This window comes from Brettanomyces nanus, chromosome 1 (genome assembly GCF_011074865.1).
Source record: "Brettanomyces nanus chromosome 1, complete sequence".
In the NCBI taxonomy this organism is placed as follows: Eukaryota; Fungi; Ascomycota; class Pichiomycetes; order Pichiales; family Pichiaceae; genus Brettanomyces; species Brettanomyces nanus.
The window spans coordinates 1,253,256-1,267,930 of record NC_052374.1 but is presented as its reverse complement, the minus strand read 5'-3'; the positions used below and the strand labels follow the sequence as shown (position 1 = coordinate 1,267,930).

General features: G+C 41.4%; 6 protein-coding genes across 6 annotated transcripts; 3 read left to right on the top strand and 3 right to left on the bottom strand.

Moving 5' to 3' along the window:
• Positions 1 to 14: 14 nt before the first annotated feature.
• FOA43_000581 (uncharacterized protein) lies at positions 15 to 1,106 on the bottom strand (the record flags this gene model as incomplete). The annotated part of the gene is made up of 1 exon (XM_038920910.1): positions 15 to 1,106. The coding sequence occupies one exon, from the start codon at positions 1,104 to 1,106 to the stop codon at positions 15 to 17; it is 1,092 nt and encodes a 363-aa protein (XP_038776838.1).
• A 1,073-nt stretch (positions 1,107 to 2,179) lies between these two features.
• FOA43_000580 (uncharacterized protein) lies at positions 2,180 to 3,772 on the top strand (the record flags this gene model as incomplete). Its single annotated transcript, XM_038920909.1, has 1 exon — positions 2,180 to 3,772. One exon carries the CDS (start codon positions 2,180 to 2,182, stop codon positions 3,770 to 3,772), a length of 1,593 nt encoding a protein of 530 aa, XP_038776837.1.
• A 572-nt stretch (positions 3,773 to 4,344) lies between these two features.
• FOA43_000579 (uncharacterized protein) lies at positions 4,345 to 7,668 on the bottom strand (the record flags this gene model as incomplete). The annotated part of the gene is made up of 1 exon (XM_038920908.1): positions 4,345 to 7,668. One exon carries the CDS (start codon positions 7,666 to 7,668, stop codon positions 4,345 to 4,347), a length of 3,324 nt encoding a protein of 1,107 aa, XP_038776836.1.
• Positions 7,669 to 8,104: 436 nt separating this feature from the next.
• On the bottom strand, positions 8,105 to 9,787 carry NCA3 (SUN protein nca3; the record flags this gene model as incomplete). The annotated part of the gene is made up of 2 exons (XM_038920907.1): positions 8,105 to 8,840; positions 9,783 to 9,787. The coding sequence occupies 2 exons, from the start codon at positions 9,785 to 9,787 to the stop codon at positions 8,105 to 8,107; spliced, it is 741 nt and encodes a 246-aa protein (XP_038776835.1).
• A 952-nt stretch (positions 9,788 to 10,739) lies between these two features.
• On the top strand, positions 10,740 to 12,818 carry FOA43_000577 (uncharacterized protein; the record flags this gene model as incomplete). The annotated part of the gene is made up of 1 exon (XM_038920906.1): positions 10,740 to 12,818. The coding sequence occupies one exon, from the start codon at positions 10,740 to 10,742 to the stop codon at positions 12,816 to 12,818; it is 2,079 nt and encodes a 692-aa protein (XP_038776834.1).
• Positions 12,819 to 13,073: 255 nt separating this feature from the next.
• FOA43_000576 (uncharacterized protein) lies at positions 13,074 to 14,651 on the top strand (the record flags this gene model as incomplete). Its single annotated transcript, XM_038920905.1, has 1 exon — positions 13,074 to 14,651. One exon carries the CDS (start codon positions 13,074 to 13,076, stop codon positions 14,649 to 14,651), a length of 1,578 nt encoding a protein of 525 aa, XP_038776833.1.
• Between the last annotated feature and the right edge of the window lie 24 nt (positions 14,652 to 14,675).

Sequence of the window (14,675 nt, the reverse complement as noted above, 5' to 3'; positions counted from 1 at the left end):
CATTTATTTATTTTCTACCACTTAATTGATCTCCAATGAAGGTACGCTCTTTTGGAAATGACAAGTTCGCTGTTTAGTTGACCGATACCGTCGTATCCAAGTATACTTAACGTGGCAAGTCCCAAGAATGAATGAAGTGGATCTGGATATGTATCGGCAGGGTCGCTTGTCTTATTAAACCCTCCCATCAGCTGATTTTGTGTCTCCTTCAATAGGAAATGTTCCACTGCCTCACGTTGAATTAAATGTGAATCCTGCAATATTTGTAACGAATTGATAGTCCAAAACGCATAGCAGGTGTCGGCATACTTGTTCAAACGTCCATTGAACCCTCCGTTATCTTTGTCGTCGGCGAACCCATTTTCCTCCAGCTCAAGTTTATTATGTGTGTCATACCATATTTGGCGATGGACAAGGAAATCGGCAGTATCGTTCCATTCGTTTTTTTGCAATGTATCTGTCAATTTCAACGAGTCCAACCCACAAAACGTGAGTCCAGCATGCGATTCGCACATTCGACCCATTGAAAGTCCTCCATCAAATGCCTTGACACTTCTAATATATTTCACCAGCCTATCAATATCAATATCAATTTCTTCGTTACCATTCCATTTCATTATTTTTCGAATTGTAGTGGCCATCATGCAGTATCGGGAGTCATCTTCTCCATAGGGAAGTCCGGTAGCCATATCAAGAATAGGTGCAAATGATCCATCCACCCTTTGGCACTTTGTCACATATTTCATGAGTTTACCTCGCCTAATCCGGCCAAGATCGTCTCCTAAAGATACTAGCGATTGTAACGCAAAGCAGGTAGCTCCTATATTTGGAGGGTCATATATTCCTGTATCTTTGTATATAAGGGACCCTCTAAATCCAAAGTATTCTTCTGTCTCCACAGAATGAGCATATATCCATCCCACAAAGTAAGCGATGTCTTTTTCTTTGAAACTTGTCTGTAGTGCTCCTAATAAGTCCAATGCTGTAAGAGCAAAGTAAAGAACGGCCAGCATGTTAGAATCCTCGCTTTCAAATGCAGCTGGAAGAACCCCTACACATCGCTTAAAGTATGCAATATGCTTATTGGTGAGAAGTTGACCCGCCATTAGAGACAAACCTGAATAGCCAGAAAGATCTACAAGGGCCTTTTCTTTTATCTTTTCCGGCCGTTAAATTCCTCGCTTCTCCTAAAAAGCTCTCGAGATAAGAAAAGGAAAAAATTAAAAAAGGGATTCGGAAATCGATAAACTACTAACTATGAGTTTCATTTTGTACAGAGTGTTTGAGGTAGCCCTTACAGCTTTTAGTAACGATCAGGGTTTATCATAAGCCTTTTTTTAAGTGAACTTATGGCTTATACTTATCTCTCAGACTATGCAAATGCGAAAAAGACGCCTTACTTGCCAGCTCAATCATGAGATCTCATCCAAGTATATTTCCACAGCACTTTCAGTGAGGCTAAAAAGCGAGACATATGTAAGTATGGCTGCAGTTGACGACTTACTTCTATTCTAGACTTTCTTTTTGCAATAAATTTCTATCTAGTCACAGTCCCTAACGACACCCACACAGTTCTAATCTGTAAGTGTTGAATTACTGATAGCAGATATCTATAGATGTCTGTGTGGATCGCAATAGATAGTGGATAATAAGAACTATCGATGGATCATTTAGTGCTACACTTCCTATTTTCAAACCTCTCGTAGACAGCTGATAGTATCACGGAAAGTGGGCTCGACTCAAGATTAAGCCACTATTTTTGGTCCCGAAGGCTGTTCAAGTAAAGTAAATGAAATATCGAGCCTTCTCCTTTGCGGACTTCAATGCCTGTAAAGGGAAATATTTTTCCACTCCGATGCCCTGAACCTCGAAACTTTTTAGTTCCCATCGTTTCTTTTCTGGGATTTATTTTCTTTTTGATAAACTGACTGACCTATTATCCAATTTTTACTTTATCTAACCAGAGAACAATGAATATTATGTTACTCCGGATTAGAGTGTATATGTAGTTATCTACTATCACTTTTGAAAGCCACAGTTATCTACGCCTTACGGTTTTTTTTATTTGTGGCCCACTTGATCGAGCTTGTGAACTATATAAATAGCTAAAGAAGTTTCTTGTAATGATGAGTCCGTATCTGCTAGATGTACAACTTAAGTAGAAAGTTAAAGACACATCATGGGCTTCCACTTTGGACTAAAATCAGATACACCTGTTGAAGATAATCCCAGTTTGCCTGAAGCCGCTGAAAAGACCGATGCTCTTGTTGCCACGGATTCTGTTCTCCATTCAGAGACTTCAGAATCCGAAGGTCAAACAGAAGAGACAAAAGGGAAATGGTATCATTGGTTTGAACCTGGAACCAGTCGTAAGGAGAAAAAACTTATTTTGAAGCTTGATTTCTTCCTTATGATCTACATGATTATTTCGTGGTTCTTGAAGTACTTGGATCAAACAAATGTGTCTAACGCCTACGTTTCTGGCATGAAGGAGGATCTTAACTTGAATGCAAACCAGCTTTCTTGGTTCAACACTTACTACAATATTGGAGTGATTATCGGTTCCATTCCTGCTACAATTCTTGCTGGATATTTCCGTCCTCGGTTTTTCCTTCCTGCAATGGACTTATTGTGGTCTCTCTGCGTTCTTTTCGTTTACAAAGCTCAGAACGCACAAACTATTTATGCACTCAGATTTCTTATCGGCTTGTTTGAATCTGCATCCAATCCTAGTAATCACTATTTGATTGGTTGTTGGTACAAGAAGAAAGAAATCATGAGAAGATCAAACTTCTTCGTTCTTGCTGGTATCATTGGACAGGCAACCTCTTCATATATTCAATCTGGTTTGATTTCAAGCATGCAGGGTAAAAATAACCTTGAGGCATGGCGTTGGCTTTTCATTATAGATGCTATAATCGGTATTCCAGTCATCTTGTTCGGTCTCATTTTCTTACCTGACTATCCTCATAACACAACGGCTTTTTGGCTAAATGATTGGGAAAAGAACCGTGCTCTGGAAAGAATCAAGGAGGATGGCAGAGTCAGCCATAAGCTTAACTTCAACCTCAAATATCTCATTCCTGTGCTCAAATCTTGGCAAATATGGACATTCTCTGTTGGTTATTCTTTCTGGATGCTTACTGCAGGTAACTATATGCTTCAGTTCTTTGAACTATACCTTAAGAGTTTGAAAATTTATTCAACATCGTACGTTAACAACTTTCCAACTATTCTCTCAGGTGTGAACTTTGTTACTATGCTTAGTACAGGTATCATTTGTGATTTGACCCAACGTAGGGGAGCTGTTTGCTTTTCTGTTGGTTTGATCGTTCTTATCGGTTTCATCATCACCGCTACGACTCCAGTCGATCACATTTCATTGAGAAAAGCCGGTTACATTCTTACGGGTACTTACGGTTGCTATACTCCTATCCTTGCCGGATGGTGTAACATAGTCTGTGGTAAGAATCCTATATTGCGTGCCATTGCCATTCCAACCATGATTGTCGTTGGCCAAATTGTCTCGACCCCTTATCAACAGCATGTCTTCCCATCCAGTGAGGCACCACAATATTCGACTACTCATGGTTTCTATTATGCCATAGCATTTACTGCCTGCTTGCTTGTATGGACAGGTATTGGAATACCGTTGCTTGAGAGGCACTTCAAACGGAGAGATCAGATCCAGTTCGATCGAAATAATTCGGAAAAGAAGAATGATCAAGATGAAGAACAGGAAGATGTTGTCAGTGCCACTGTTGCTTTCTAATTTCGCTTTGGTATACCTCGCTATTTATCTCTTCTAATTTTACTACTAAAAACGTTTCGGTTTACATTTGTTATGTAGCGTTGAATTAGAGCTCATCCACATCTTTGGATCAACTTAAATGGCATAATTAGGGGCGGGTAAGATGCATTAGGTAAACCTCCAATCTAAACCCTTCCTTCACCTTAGGGACCCCCATGAAAAAGAAATTATCAAAATCAAGAAAAAAAATGTTAGAAAAAGAAACGATTATGCAGGTCACATGCTTTTAAGTGCTTATCTATGCACACAATTCAAGCTATCTGATTTCGGATGCAGCCACAGCTGAATGGATATATCACCCCGAATCAGGAAAGAAAACTCCCTCTCCACCAGGACGTAATACGTGATCAGTGGGGATGGAACTTCGACGATACTTCTCGTGGACTGGCGAAGTTTCCGTCGAGCCACAGTAACGTTGTAGAAGACATACCCTCAAAGTTTCCTAATTTGAGAGCAAGCAGAAGGATTTGTAGTAATTACACCAAAAGAGAAAGAAACAATAAACTATATTCTAGATTCTTACTTGCTTATACTTAGGCCAAAACGACCCTGTATGTAGATATTTCAAACGCTCTTGAAGATATCTCAAAGGTGTCAGTCTTCGAATCAAAATTCACTGCACTGATAGTATCCTCCAAAAGGTTGGTCTTGAAAACCTCTTTTATAGGCTTGGCGACCTTAATAGTGGCCTTGGAGACACCACCTAAAGCTTCGTAAACTCTAAGAATTAAAGTTTGAGAAGAAATATACTTCTTCGGGATGTTATTCGTGAGGCTGCCCTCACTATCAGTGTCGAAGTCATCTTCACCTCTCTTAACGTTAGATAAAATAAGGTTATTATCGCCTTGGATGGTGACGAGCTCGGACACGCCAGAAACAATCTGCTGGTCCAATGAGCCGAAAGAGTGGTCCAACCTATCGTTGAACTCCCATCCAGCCCGAACAGTCTGGTAACTCAAATTACCCGAATGTGGCATCAATGCGTAGCTGAAGGTGTGCTTACCGATATCTGCTGTTGGATCTGGATATTTAGGTGCTCTGAGTAACGATAATGTCATAACATTTGTGTGAACATTTCCACCATATTTGTTGTTATTCAACAATGACACACCATAGTTAAAGTCAGAAAAATCAATAAACTTGTGACAGCAACATTCAAATTTTGCAGTGTCCCATGTAGTATTGTAATGAGTTGGTCTCTTAGTAATACCAAATTGAGTTTCATAATTGGCAAACTCCTCAGTGATGTTCACAGGGAATTGCACCTTGAGGAATTTGTAGGTTTCATCCCATTCAACCTCGCTATCGAATCTCAAGAGTGATGGTGTAGAGAGATCGTTAGCAGCTGCCAAAGATATTGTAGTCTTGATAGTACTTCTTTCCGAAAGATGATGGACCACTTCCAAAGAAGAAAGCAAAGGTCCCGATTCCAAAATTCTGATACTGGCAGCCTTTTCAATAAGCTTGTATTTACCTAGTGAGAATAATTCTGTGTCCCATGCCTGGAAATTCAAAGGTGTGTCAGAGTACATGACAAATTGATTGGCACCCTTGAACCGGGAAGTATCAATGATTTCACGATGGGTAGCGATGTCAATCAAACTACAGACCACACCGTTGGAATCAATTGTAGCTTTCAACTGAGAATTCTCCAATACAAACAGGTCCTCTTTAGTCTTCCAAGCCTTCGAAGGAAATTTTGGTTTGGCAGTAAGTGGTCTCATGAAGGTGGCACCAGAAAACATCAAATACTTGTCATTCTGAGCAAACACTTTCAACTGGGAGGGAATTGTATTCACAGGCACAACGTACGTCCTATGCCAAGGCAAAGTGTTTACTGTGACAAGAGAATTGAAGACTGCACTGGTACTGGCAGTATCCTCTTCCACCCCAATGACTTTGAGGATTTCTTTGAGTAGACCCTTCTCATTTTCAATCACTTTAGTAAGCAACGGCCAAACATCGTTATGATACACTTCCTCAATGCAAGAACCGGGAAGGACGTCATGAAACTGGCACAAACAGATATCTGCCCAAAGATTTTCAATCTTGGCGTGCGGATACTTGTAATCACTATTAACAGAGGCGGCGGTGGCTAAAATTTCCACGTCTCTGATAAGCATCTCAGATGTCCGCATCAAGCTTTTTACTTTGGCCTGCGTCGTATAAGTTCCCCTGTGATACTCCAAGTACAATTCACCTCGCCAAGATGGTAAATCCTTACCGTTGTGAGTATCTGCACGCAACTGATCATAAAATTCATTGACAGTGCATCCAACATTCACTGAAGGCATCGATCCACCTGCATGATCTGCATAACCCCTAATTCTCCGGAGTTTTTCCAGCATTTCAGGAGTTGGGCCACCACCGCCATCACCCTTGCCGTACAACAACATGCCCTTCTGGTCACTGTACAAGTTCTTGTGATTCTGAACGGAACGCTTAACATCACCAAAATTAGCATCAGCAGTGTAGGTGTTATCAGGGGGCATATGAACAAGGACCTGAGAGTAGTCAAGACCAACCCAGTTGAATGAACTGTCTGGAAACACGTCCACATTGTTCCAGGACAACTTTTGAGTTAAAAAGTTCGGCATACCAGCCAATCGGCAAATCTGAGGAATCTGACTGGAATATCCAAAGGAATCAGGAAGCCAATAAATATTACTTCTAAATCCAAATAGATGTTCGAAATAACGCTGACCAAGAATAAATTGGCGAGCAAGCCCTTCACCGCTTGGGATATTGGTATCATTCTCAACCCACGCTCCTCCGAGGGGAATAAACCGACCTTGCATCACCGCCAATTTCACTTTCTCATATAAATCCGGATAGTAATCCAGCAACCATTTGAAATGGATGGCTGCAGAAGCAACAAACACATACTCGGGATACTTTTCAATTAAACGAAGTTGCGATGACCAACTACGGGCAATCTTAGTTTTTGACGTGGCAAAATCCCACAACCAAGCAGTATCGATATGACAATTTCCGATAGCAAACACAGAACTGTATGTAGATGCTTTGGATTCCTTAAACACAGACTCCGAATCGACATTGCACCCCAAAAATTCTGAAGCAATTGCTCTGCAACGAGAAATGGAGTTGACATCGTCAGAGTCAAAAGTATCCATGATTCTATTGCAAATTTCACGAGCCTTGTACTTCTGAGGTGGGCCATCCTCTCTGGCCGCATCACTCAAAATCAAAAAATCGTAGTATAGAGCGTGTGCTTCCAAGTTTGGAACTCTCACTTCAACAACTGAGAGTTTATATTCTGGCTTTGTGGATCCAAACATACCATTACAGCCCATTTCCAAGTAAAAAGTGTAAGCTTCACCTGAAGAGTACCACTCTTTTGGAAGGATGAAAACGATCCTCTCACCAGCTCCGGTCAACCCTTGCAAGGGAAGCCCCTTGTCGTTAAAGACCATCCCTTCACATCCAGCATCCCAAACAAACCAAAGCTCGTCCTCATCTACAAAGGACTTCGGAACTTTCAGCTCCACCTGAAACCAGTGCGACGACCATGCAGGTCCAAAAGTCTGTCCAGCATTGAACTTGGTGAACTTACTTAATTTGTCAGGAATCACCTCTGCAAATAGAGGTTTTGTTAAACCAGGTGCTGCCCAATGCTTCAAGGTCAAGTAGCTGGCATCATCTGAGTTCAATTTGGGTTTATCCTTGTAGTATAAAAATTGCTTCGTATAAAACTTCGGTAGCATCAAGTCCTTATAGTGTCCATTGCTATCGATGAATTGTCGTAGCCTATCTTCATATATGGAATCAATTGGTTTGAATGTGAGCTCATTGTTTCTCTGTGGGTAATTGACCTCATCATCGGAAGATGGAGGCATAATGACTTTCTGAAAAAAGAATGATACATAAAAGAAGGGAAGAAGCTCGCAAAGATGGACGTAAGTTTTGTTCCCCACAAGATCGGTCAGCTAACGCACCAATATTGGGCAGTGCAATAAACTAATTTCATGAAATGCTTCTGCAAACCTCTCAAAGGAAGATTTCTACTGGGCCTGGACACCCTTAGATGGGTGGCTACAGCCTTTACACCAGGCAGTAGGATTTTAAGAGCCTATTGAGAGACTGAGGCTGTCATTTAGTTCGATAAAAGAGAAAATTTCATAATTGGTATAAGTGAGTCCAAGTTTCCGACCCGAATGTATCCCAAAGGAACAAGCAGACAAAAGCTAAAGGAAACTAAAAGAATAAAAGTATAAACGATTGAAAAGGAGAAACGAAAGAATGAAACAAACCTTTAAAGTAGTAAGTCTCAATCTAAGATAATTTGAGAATTGCTGTACCCGAAACGACAGTAACAGTACATCCATCGGAACTGTCACCAGAGAAGTTCCCATCCGAATAAGAACAGTCACCGACGATCTCAGAGCCATCGGAAGCGACGATAGCAACGTTGAAATTGGCAGAATCTTTGTTGTTAGGATTTGGCATCAATGAAATGTAAGCCTTTCCATCAGTATAACCAGCTCCAATAACCAATGGAGCATAGTTACCGACGCCTGCGGACGAAGAACCCCATATACAGCCTTTCTTAGCGGAAACACCTGCGTTGTTAACATAGTACTGAGCAGAAGTTTTGTCTCCTTCCCACTTGAAGTAATTGTCACTATCAATAACACATAAAGGCTTGGAAGAGCCACCTTTGACTTCAGTAGGGATAACCATATTTTCAGAACCCGGATAGTCAGTTCTGCAGAAAGAGACTACATCGTCTAATTCTGACTTCACTTGTGCAGAGTCCTGACCCCATTCACATAAATGGTCTGAGTCCTTATTGGTTCTGTACAAGTAACCACCCTTGCAATACAAGCCCCCGATGGTTGATCCATCCGAAGGTTGATCAGAAGGCCACTGGGTCTTGGTCATACCAGCCTGGCAAGCATAAGAGCAGTAATACCCATCGGTACAGGACTCTCCAGTATCACCCTGGCCATTCATAATTGAAGCCCAACCGTCGAGACCAACCCAGTCCACAGAAATAACACCGTTCCCACTTGGGAAATCAGAACATGCAATCTTTCCATCTTCGAAGCTGTCCTGTGGATCAGCATAATTTTTCAAATCTCCGCTAATGGAGCTGGAAGAATCATCTCTATTATGGAGATGATGCATATGATGCTCAGCCAACGGAGCACTTAAGGCTGTTGACGCTAAAGAAAGAGCGACAAGAACACAAGAGGATTTCATAGTAATTGATGAAAAATTAAAAGACAACGTAAAAAAAAGGATTTTCAAATGAGTGTAGGAAGCGAAAAGAAGGATTGACCAAATGAAGGAATGACCAAATGAAGGAATGAAAAGGTGAAAGAATGCAAACCTAATGAAATCCCTGTAAAGATATATACTAAAATGAGGTAATGTGACAATCCAGAATAATTGAGAGTGAAACCAAATTAAGTTAAACGGATTTCTTGGTATTTATACCTCCTCGTTGAATAGATAGCATTAATAGGCAAAACATTCTGGTAACCTACAGAGCCCTTTTCCGCTCAGAGACCAATAATGATGCACCGTTACCTGAAAAGATTTCTTAGTGATAACACGACCACAAAGTCGTTGAAACTGTTCAGAGCCTAGACTTTCGGAAACACAGGGTCTAGCTCCTACTCTAAAAAAAGTTAGAGTGTTTCCGTTTACGGTTAATGTGACATAAGCATATAGTGATCAAAAGTGTCTCGAGACAACAATTCCACCCAATGAAACGTGAAATTTAAATATTCGGCCATTGCAAACGAGACCCATAACCGTGAAAATATGCATGTAATAAAACCTATTGGGCAATCGAGTCCGATGTGAAGAAAAAATTTTCAAAATGACTAAGCATGCTCCATCTCAAAACTGCTTACCTGCAGAAGTTTTCAGTATGATATACGTTTAGTAGGTGGCAAAAGCGATGACGTAGCTAGTGAAAATTTTTGTTATCCTGTCTTTGAACTTCATTTTTACTGTTCCAGTGAATACGTGCAAATTGGCCAAGAGTCGTAGTATGCCTTCCAAATTATGTGCAGAGGGATAATGTTCGCTCTATTTCTCAAAAATCTTCCCCGATGAGACGTTGAATTTTCCGAAAAATAGAAAACGGCATTCGCTGCCAGAAGGTCTGGATTCCATGCTCAATCTAGGTCTAAGGTATTCAACTATTTAGAAGAGTTGCGTGAGAAGATAATCTCACATGCTGCACCAACTCTTAATCATGTCATCACTGCGTAAGTAGTAATGAAGTCCTTAATTGGTTTCCACACACAAAAAAAAACCCATTAAAACCACTAAAAATGTGAAGCCGGCTACCGCAATGCACCATTGATATTCTGTAGAAGATTTCAGGCCATTAACCTTACCCATAAGTTGGTAAACTATCGGTTGGCAAAACAAAAACACCAAATCTTCGGGCGCTTTCATCCGTATTATGCGCGATGCTTAACTTGCTCGATTTGGAAGGCCTCATTTAGCACTAATTAGCCAACTCAACGGAAAAGGTACACAGATCTCGTTATACCGATAAAAATAAGGATCTATATATACAGTGAATTTCCAGATCTTAATCGATGCTTTTAGAATGCTTTCAGATTAGAATCAAAATAGTATCAGTAGTGACAATGTAGCCCCTCAATTATCCTATTTGCTTTCGTATGCGCCTCCTGAGATACTCAGAAAGTAAATACTCCTTTATAAGTGCCATCTGCATAGTTGACTGAAATTAGAAACCAACGAATATAAATAAGCCACTGTATATTTTTCTTGATTGATCCGATACTAAACTGCTCACTATCTCTTGAGAAAAATCATAATAAGGAGGAATGGTGAGATATGAAAAATAGATAATATTTACTTTTGTGTATGTACAAGCCGTTCGCTTCCTTATCGCGACTGCTTCGATTGATTGTTGAATACCATGGATGAAACCCCAAGTTACCTCAACTTCAAACGTAGAAGAAAGTCTCATACGGAACTTCCGTACGCTTCGATCCATGGTTCTGGAACGCTTACCAAAATAGCCGATCTCCCCATATCGTGCTCACCTAATTTCTCCGTTTTTGATGCGGCTAAGCTAATGAGTGCCCGAAGAGCGCATTGTATCATTGTCACAGATGAAGATACGGGGAAAATGGTTGGTCTAGTGACAGCCAAGGATATGGCGTTTCGGGTGGTGGCTAGCGACTTGAACCCTCTGGATTCGGTCACCCGCATTATGACCTCGACCCCTTATTGTGTACCTTCGTACACCTCTGCTAATGATGCTCTTAGACTTATGGTGATTAAGAAAATAAGGCATCTGCCGCTTATGGACGATTGTGGTATTGTCGTAGGACTACTTAATATCACCAAATGTTTTTATCATGCGATGATTAGATTAGAAAAGATGTCTGACGGTGCACGCAGATTGCAATGCACCTTCGAAGATTTAAACGATGCCGACGAGTCAGCCGGCAATGCTCTTGGGAGCAAATACTCCGTTATCAATCGTTCGGAGTCTTCAGCAGCAGATGTATGTGCACAGGCCCCTGCAGTGATACCGGCAACAACAGCTGATTCGATCTCAGTGGCGAATGAGGAGCTTTTCGACCTCGATATTCGTCGTAGAAAGATGAGTATTGCTCATGATCTAAAAAGGTTGATAGAAATTCTGAAGCAACCAGAGTTACGAGATTTGCTAAGTGATGATGTTCTTCACATAGATGAGTTTGCTGCTGTGGATCCGGCCGCATCAATTTGGGATGCTGCAAAGTTGCTCAAAGAGAAAAACATTACTGCAGCATTAATCTGCAAATCGCATAATCCATCTTCGAATTCATTTCGTATCAGAGCGGAAAACGTTATCGGCATTCTAACCACAAAAGATATACTATTCAGGGTCTTAGCAAGTAATTATGATGCGAATTCTGTCAAGGTTGCTCGCGTCATGACACCACGTCCAAACTTTGCTGATGAATCCATGGGAATCCATACTGCCCTACGTTTGATGTACGAGGGAAAATATTTGAATCTTCCCATAGTAAATACAGATGGATTTGTTACGGGGTTGGTGAACGTGCTTCATCTTACGAATGCCCTTTTGAAGGCATTGGATCTTACTAGTGTAGAATCCTCAAGTTTTCCCTATAGACACTCATCTGACACTTCGCGTTACGGATCTGAAACAGATGAAGGTAGTGGACCTGCGTGGAATAAGTTTTGGGGCTCACTAGATGAACCACTGAAGTCCCTTGGATCGAGTGAACGTTTATCAATACGAAGCGGTTCGCACAATCTTTCCAAAACCAGTGATGCAAAGTCTTTTGCCAGTAACATGAGGAGCAGTTCTGTTACTTCCATCCCTCTACAACAGCAGTCTCTCTATGCAAAACGTGGGTCGAAGCCTAGTTTTTCATCACCTTTCAATCCTCTATTGAATCCAAGTTTGAGTCTCACCGATATGAGCATGATGACAGCGTCACCCCCAACAGCGCATACCCTTGTACAACCAGGTATAGCATCGGCAATATCGAAAGACGAATCTGATGCTAAGATACTTAGATTTAAGTTGAAGGTGAGGGAATCAATGGATCTCAATTTGGACGGAAAGATATATAAAGTCAAGGTCACTGTTGATGCTGGAAATAGAGATGAGGATTTGCTATCAATTATTAAGGAAAAGATCTTTCTCAAACTAGAACTAAGCAGCCTTTCCAACTGCCTCTTTGACTTCGGTTACATTGACGATGACAATGATTTAGTTGCACTTGATAAAAACGAGGATTTAGAGGCCGCCCTAGAGTTCAATCTGAGCAGAATGCTGCTGTTAGTGCTTACGATGAAGGAGAAATCACCTGACTGCAGCGGTTATTTACCTAACCGTGAATCTCACGTCGGTACCAATAAACCAACTATTCTGCCTACTCCCAATCACACTGCAACTGCAGTCATGCTTGTGTCATCCATTATTTGCGGCACTTTCCTATTCTCGAGACTATGGGCTCCGGTTACAAAATAATAGGTCTAATTCATGTATTCTTCTATCCACTCTTTGATTTACTTAGCCATCTCATGATTACTCAGCCACATATAATGAACGATTCCCTTCCTCCCCCCCCCAAAAAAAATTTTCGCCCTTGAAACGCGCGGGGATTATAAAAAGACACATTTGTATAGGGTTAACAAGTGTTTATAGTGATTCAAGGTGGAACGTCAAGAGTTTAGCTGACTATAACTTTTTCATTAGTTAATCTAATTTGCTTAACAGTATTCAATGTCTAGTATAAATCTCGATCCTGATAGTGCATACGGCCAGCATCTAAAGGCACAAATTGCAACCAAACTCAGGGGTCTTAATCTGACAGAAGATCCAGAGTATGTTGCCGAGTTTTTGTTGGTTTTAATCTCCAACAACAGAACTCCTGATGAGATCCTTCACGAATTCCAAGCCTTGTTTGGTGATGCTGTTGATGCCAATTTTATAAGTGAGGTGTTGCAGGAAGTGAAACAACAATCTCAGCAGCCCGAGCAACAGGAGCAGCAGCAACCCCAACCACAACAACAACAACAACTTTCACAGACCGCACAATCGCTGGAACAATCTCAACAGTCTCAGCAGCTTCATGCCCGTCTTGACCCGCAACAGCCACAACAGATTCAGCAGCAACTACCCCAGGCACCGTCCAGCTTTGGCGTACAATCCACCTTCCAACCATCGTCTTTCCTATCTGGGCAACAAGGGCTTCCCTCCTCTGTACCAAAGCAGCCTATTCATCAGCAAGTTAGATTTGATGAAAGTGGTTCCACCCCTATGGAAGATATCAGAAGTACACCTGTGAATAACAATACCAACGGCAGTGATATTATAAGTGCATTCAGTCGAGGTAACCAGATGCCTCATGGAATTACCAAAGGTGGCAATTTCAAGAGTAAGAAATCCTTTGCTTTGAGAAACCAGCAAAATTTCGATAGTTTAATGAGCAAGTCTCTGGGTGGCAGCGGCCCACAGACCACCCACTTTGTGCCTAGAAAGCCTTTGGGAAGATGCAAACATTTTCCATATTGCAAGGATAGAAATTGTCGTTTCGCACATCCAACAAAGGTGTGCTTCGCGTATCCAAACTGTCCAAACCCTCCGGGAACCTGTAACTATCTACATCCTGGAGAGGATGATGAATTAATGGCAGAGCTCGAGAAGGCCAAAGAGGAAAGATTGGCACATAAAATTGAGAGGAACAACAATATGATCCAGAAAGTGACGAAACAAGTGGAGCAGCGTTTACAGCAACAAACAAACGGTATTGCACTCTGTAAATTTGGATCGGTTTGCCAGAGAGATATGTGTCCGTTTGGCCATCCTACTCCCGCTAATAAAGACGCCAAAGTGCTCAGTATGGAGTGGTGTACGGAGAATAAAAACTGCACAGATTCAAATTGTACCAAGGCACATTCATCTCCTAATTACAAGCCAGTAGAGAGTGAAAAAAGTGGCTCTGCGGGTGGTGTTGAGAAAAATCTTGAGCAATGTAAATTTGGAAAGCACTGCAAGAATTTCAGATGTCCCAAGAGACATGCTACTACCACCGTACTGTGCAGACAGGGTGCCAACTGTACCAGAATTGACTGCTATTTTCAACATCCAATTGATGAGGAGTGCAAATTTGGTGTAAATTGCAAGAATTTTAACTGCCCTTTCAAGCATCCAGAAGGCCGCCAGTTGGAGAGCGATAACAAAAGTATGGTTTGGGTGAAGCCTCAAGAACAGGACAATGGTGATTCTAATACTGAGCAACGCCAGTTTGCCGTTCCTGAGGACCAAGTCATGGAGTCAGCTCCCCCTCAAGAGGCTTAGATGAGGTGTTTATACATCTTTCTT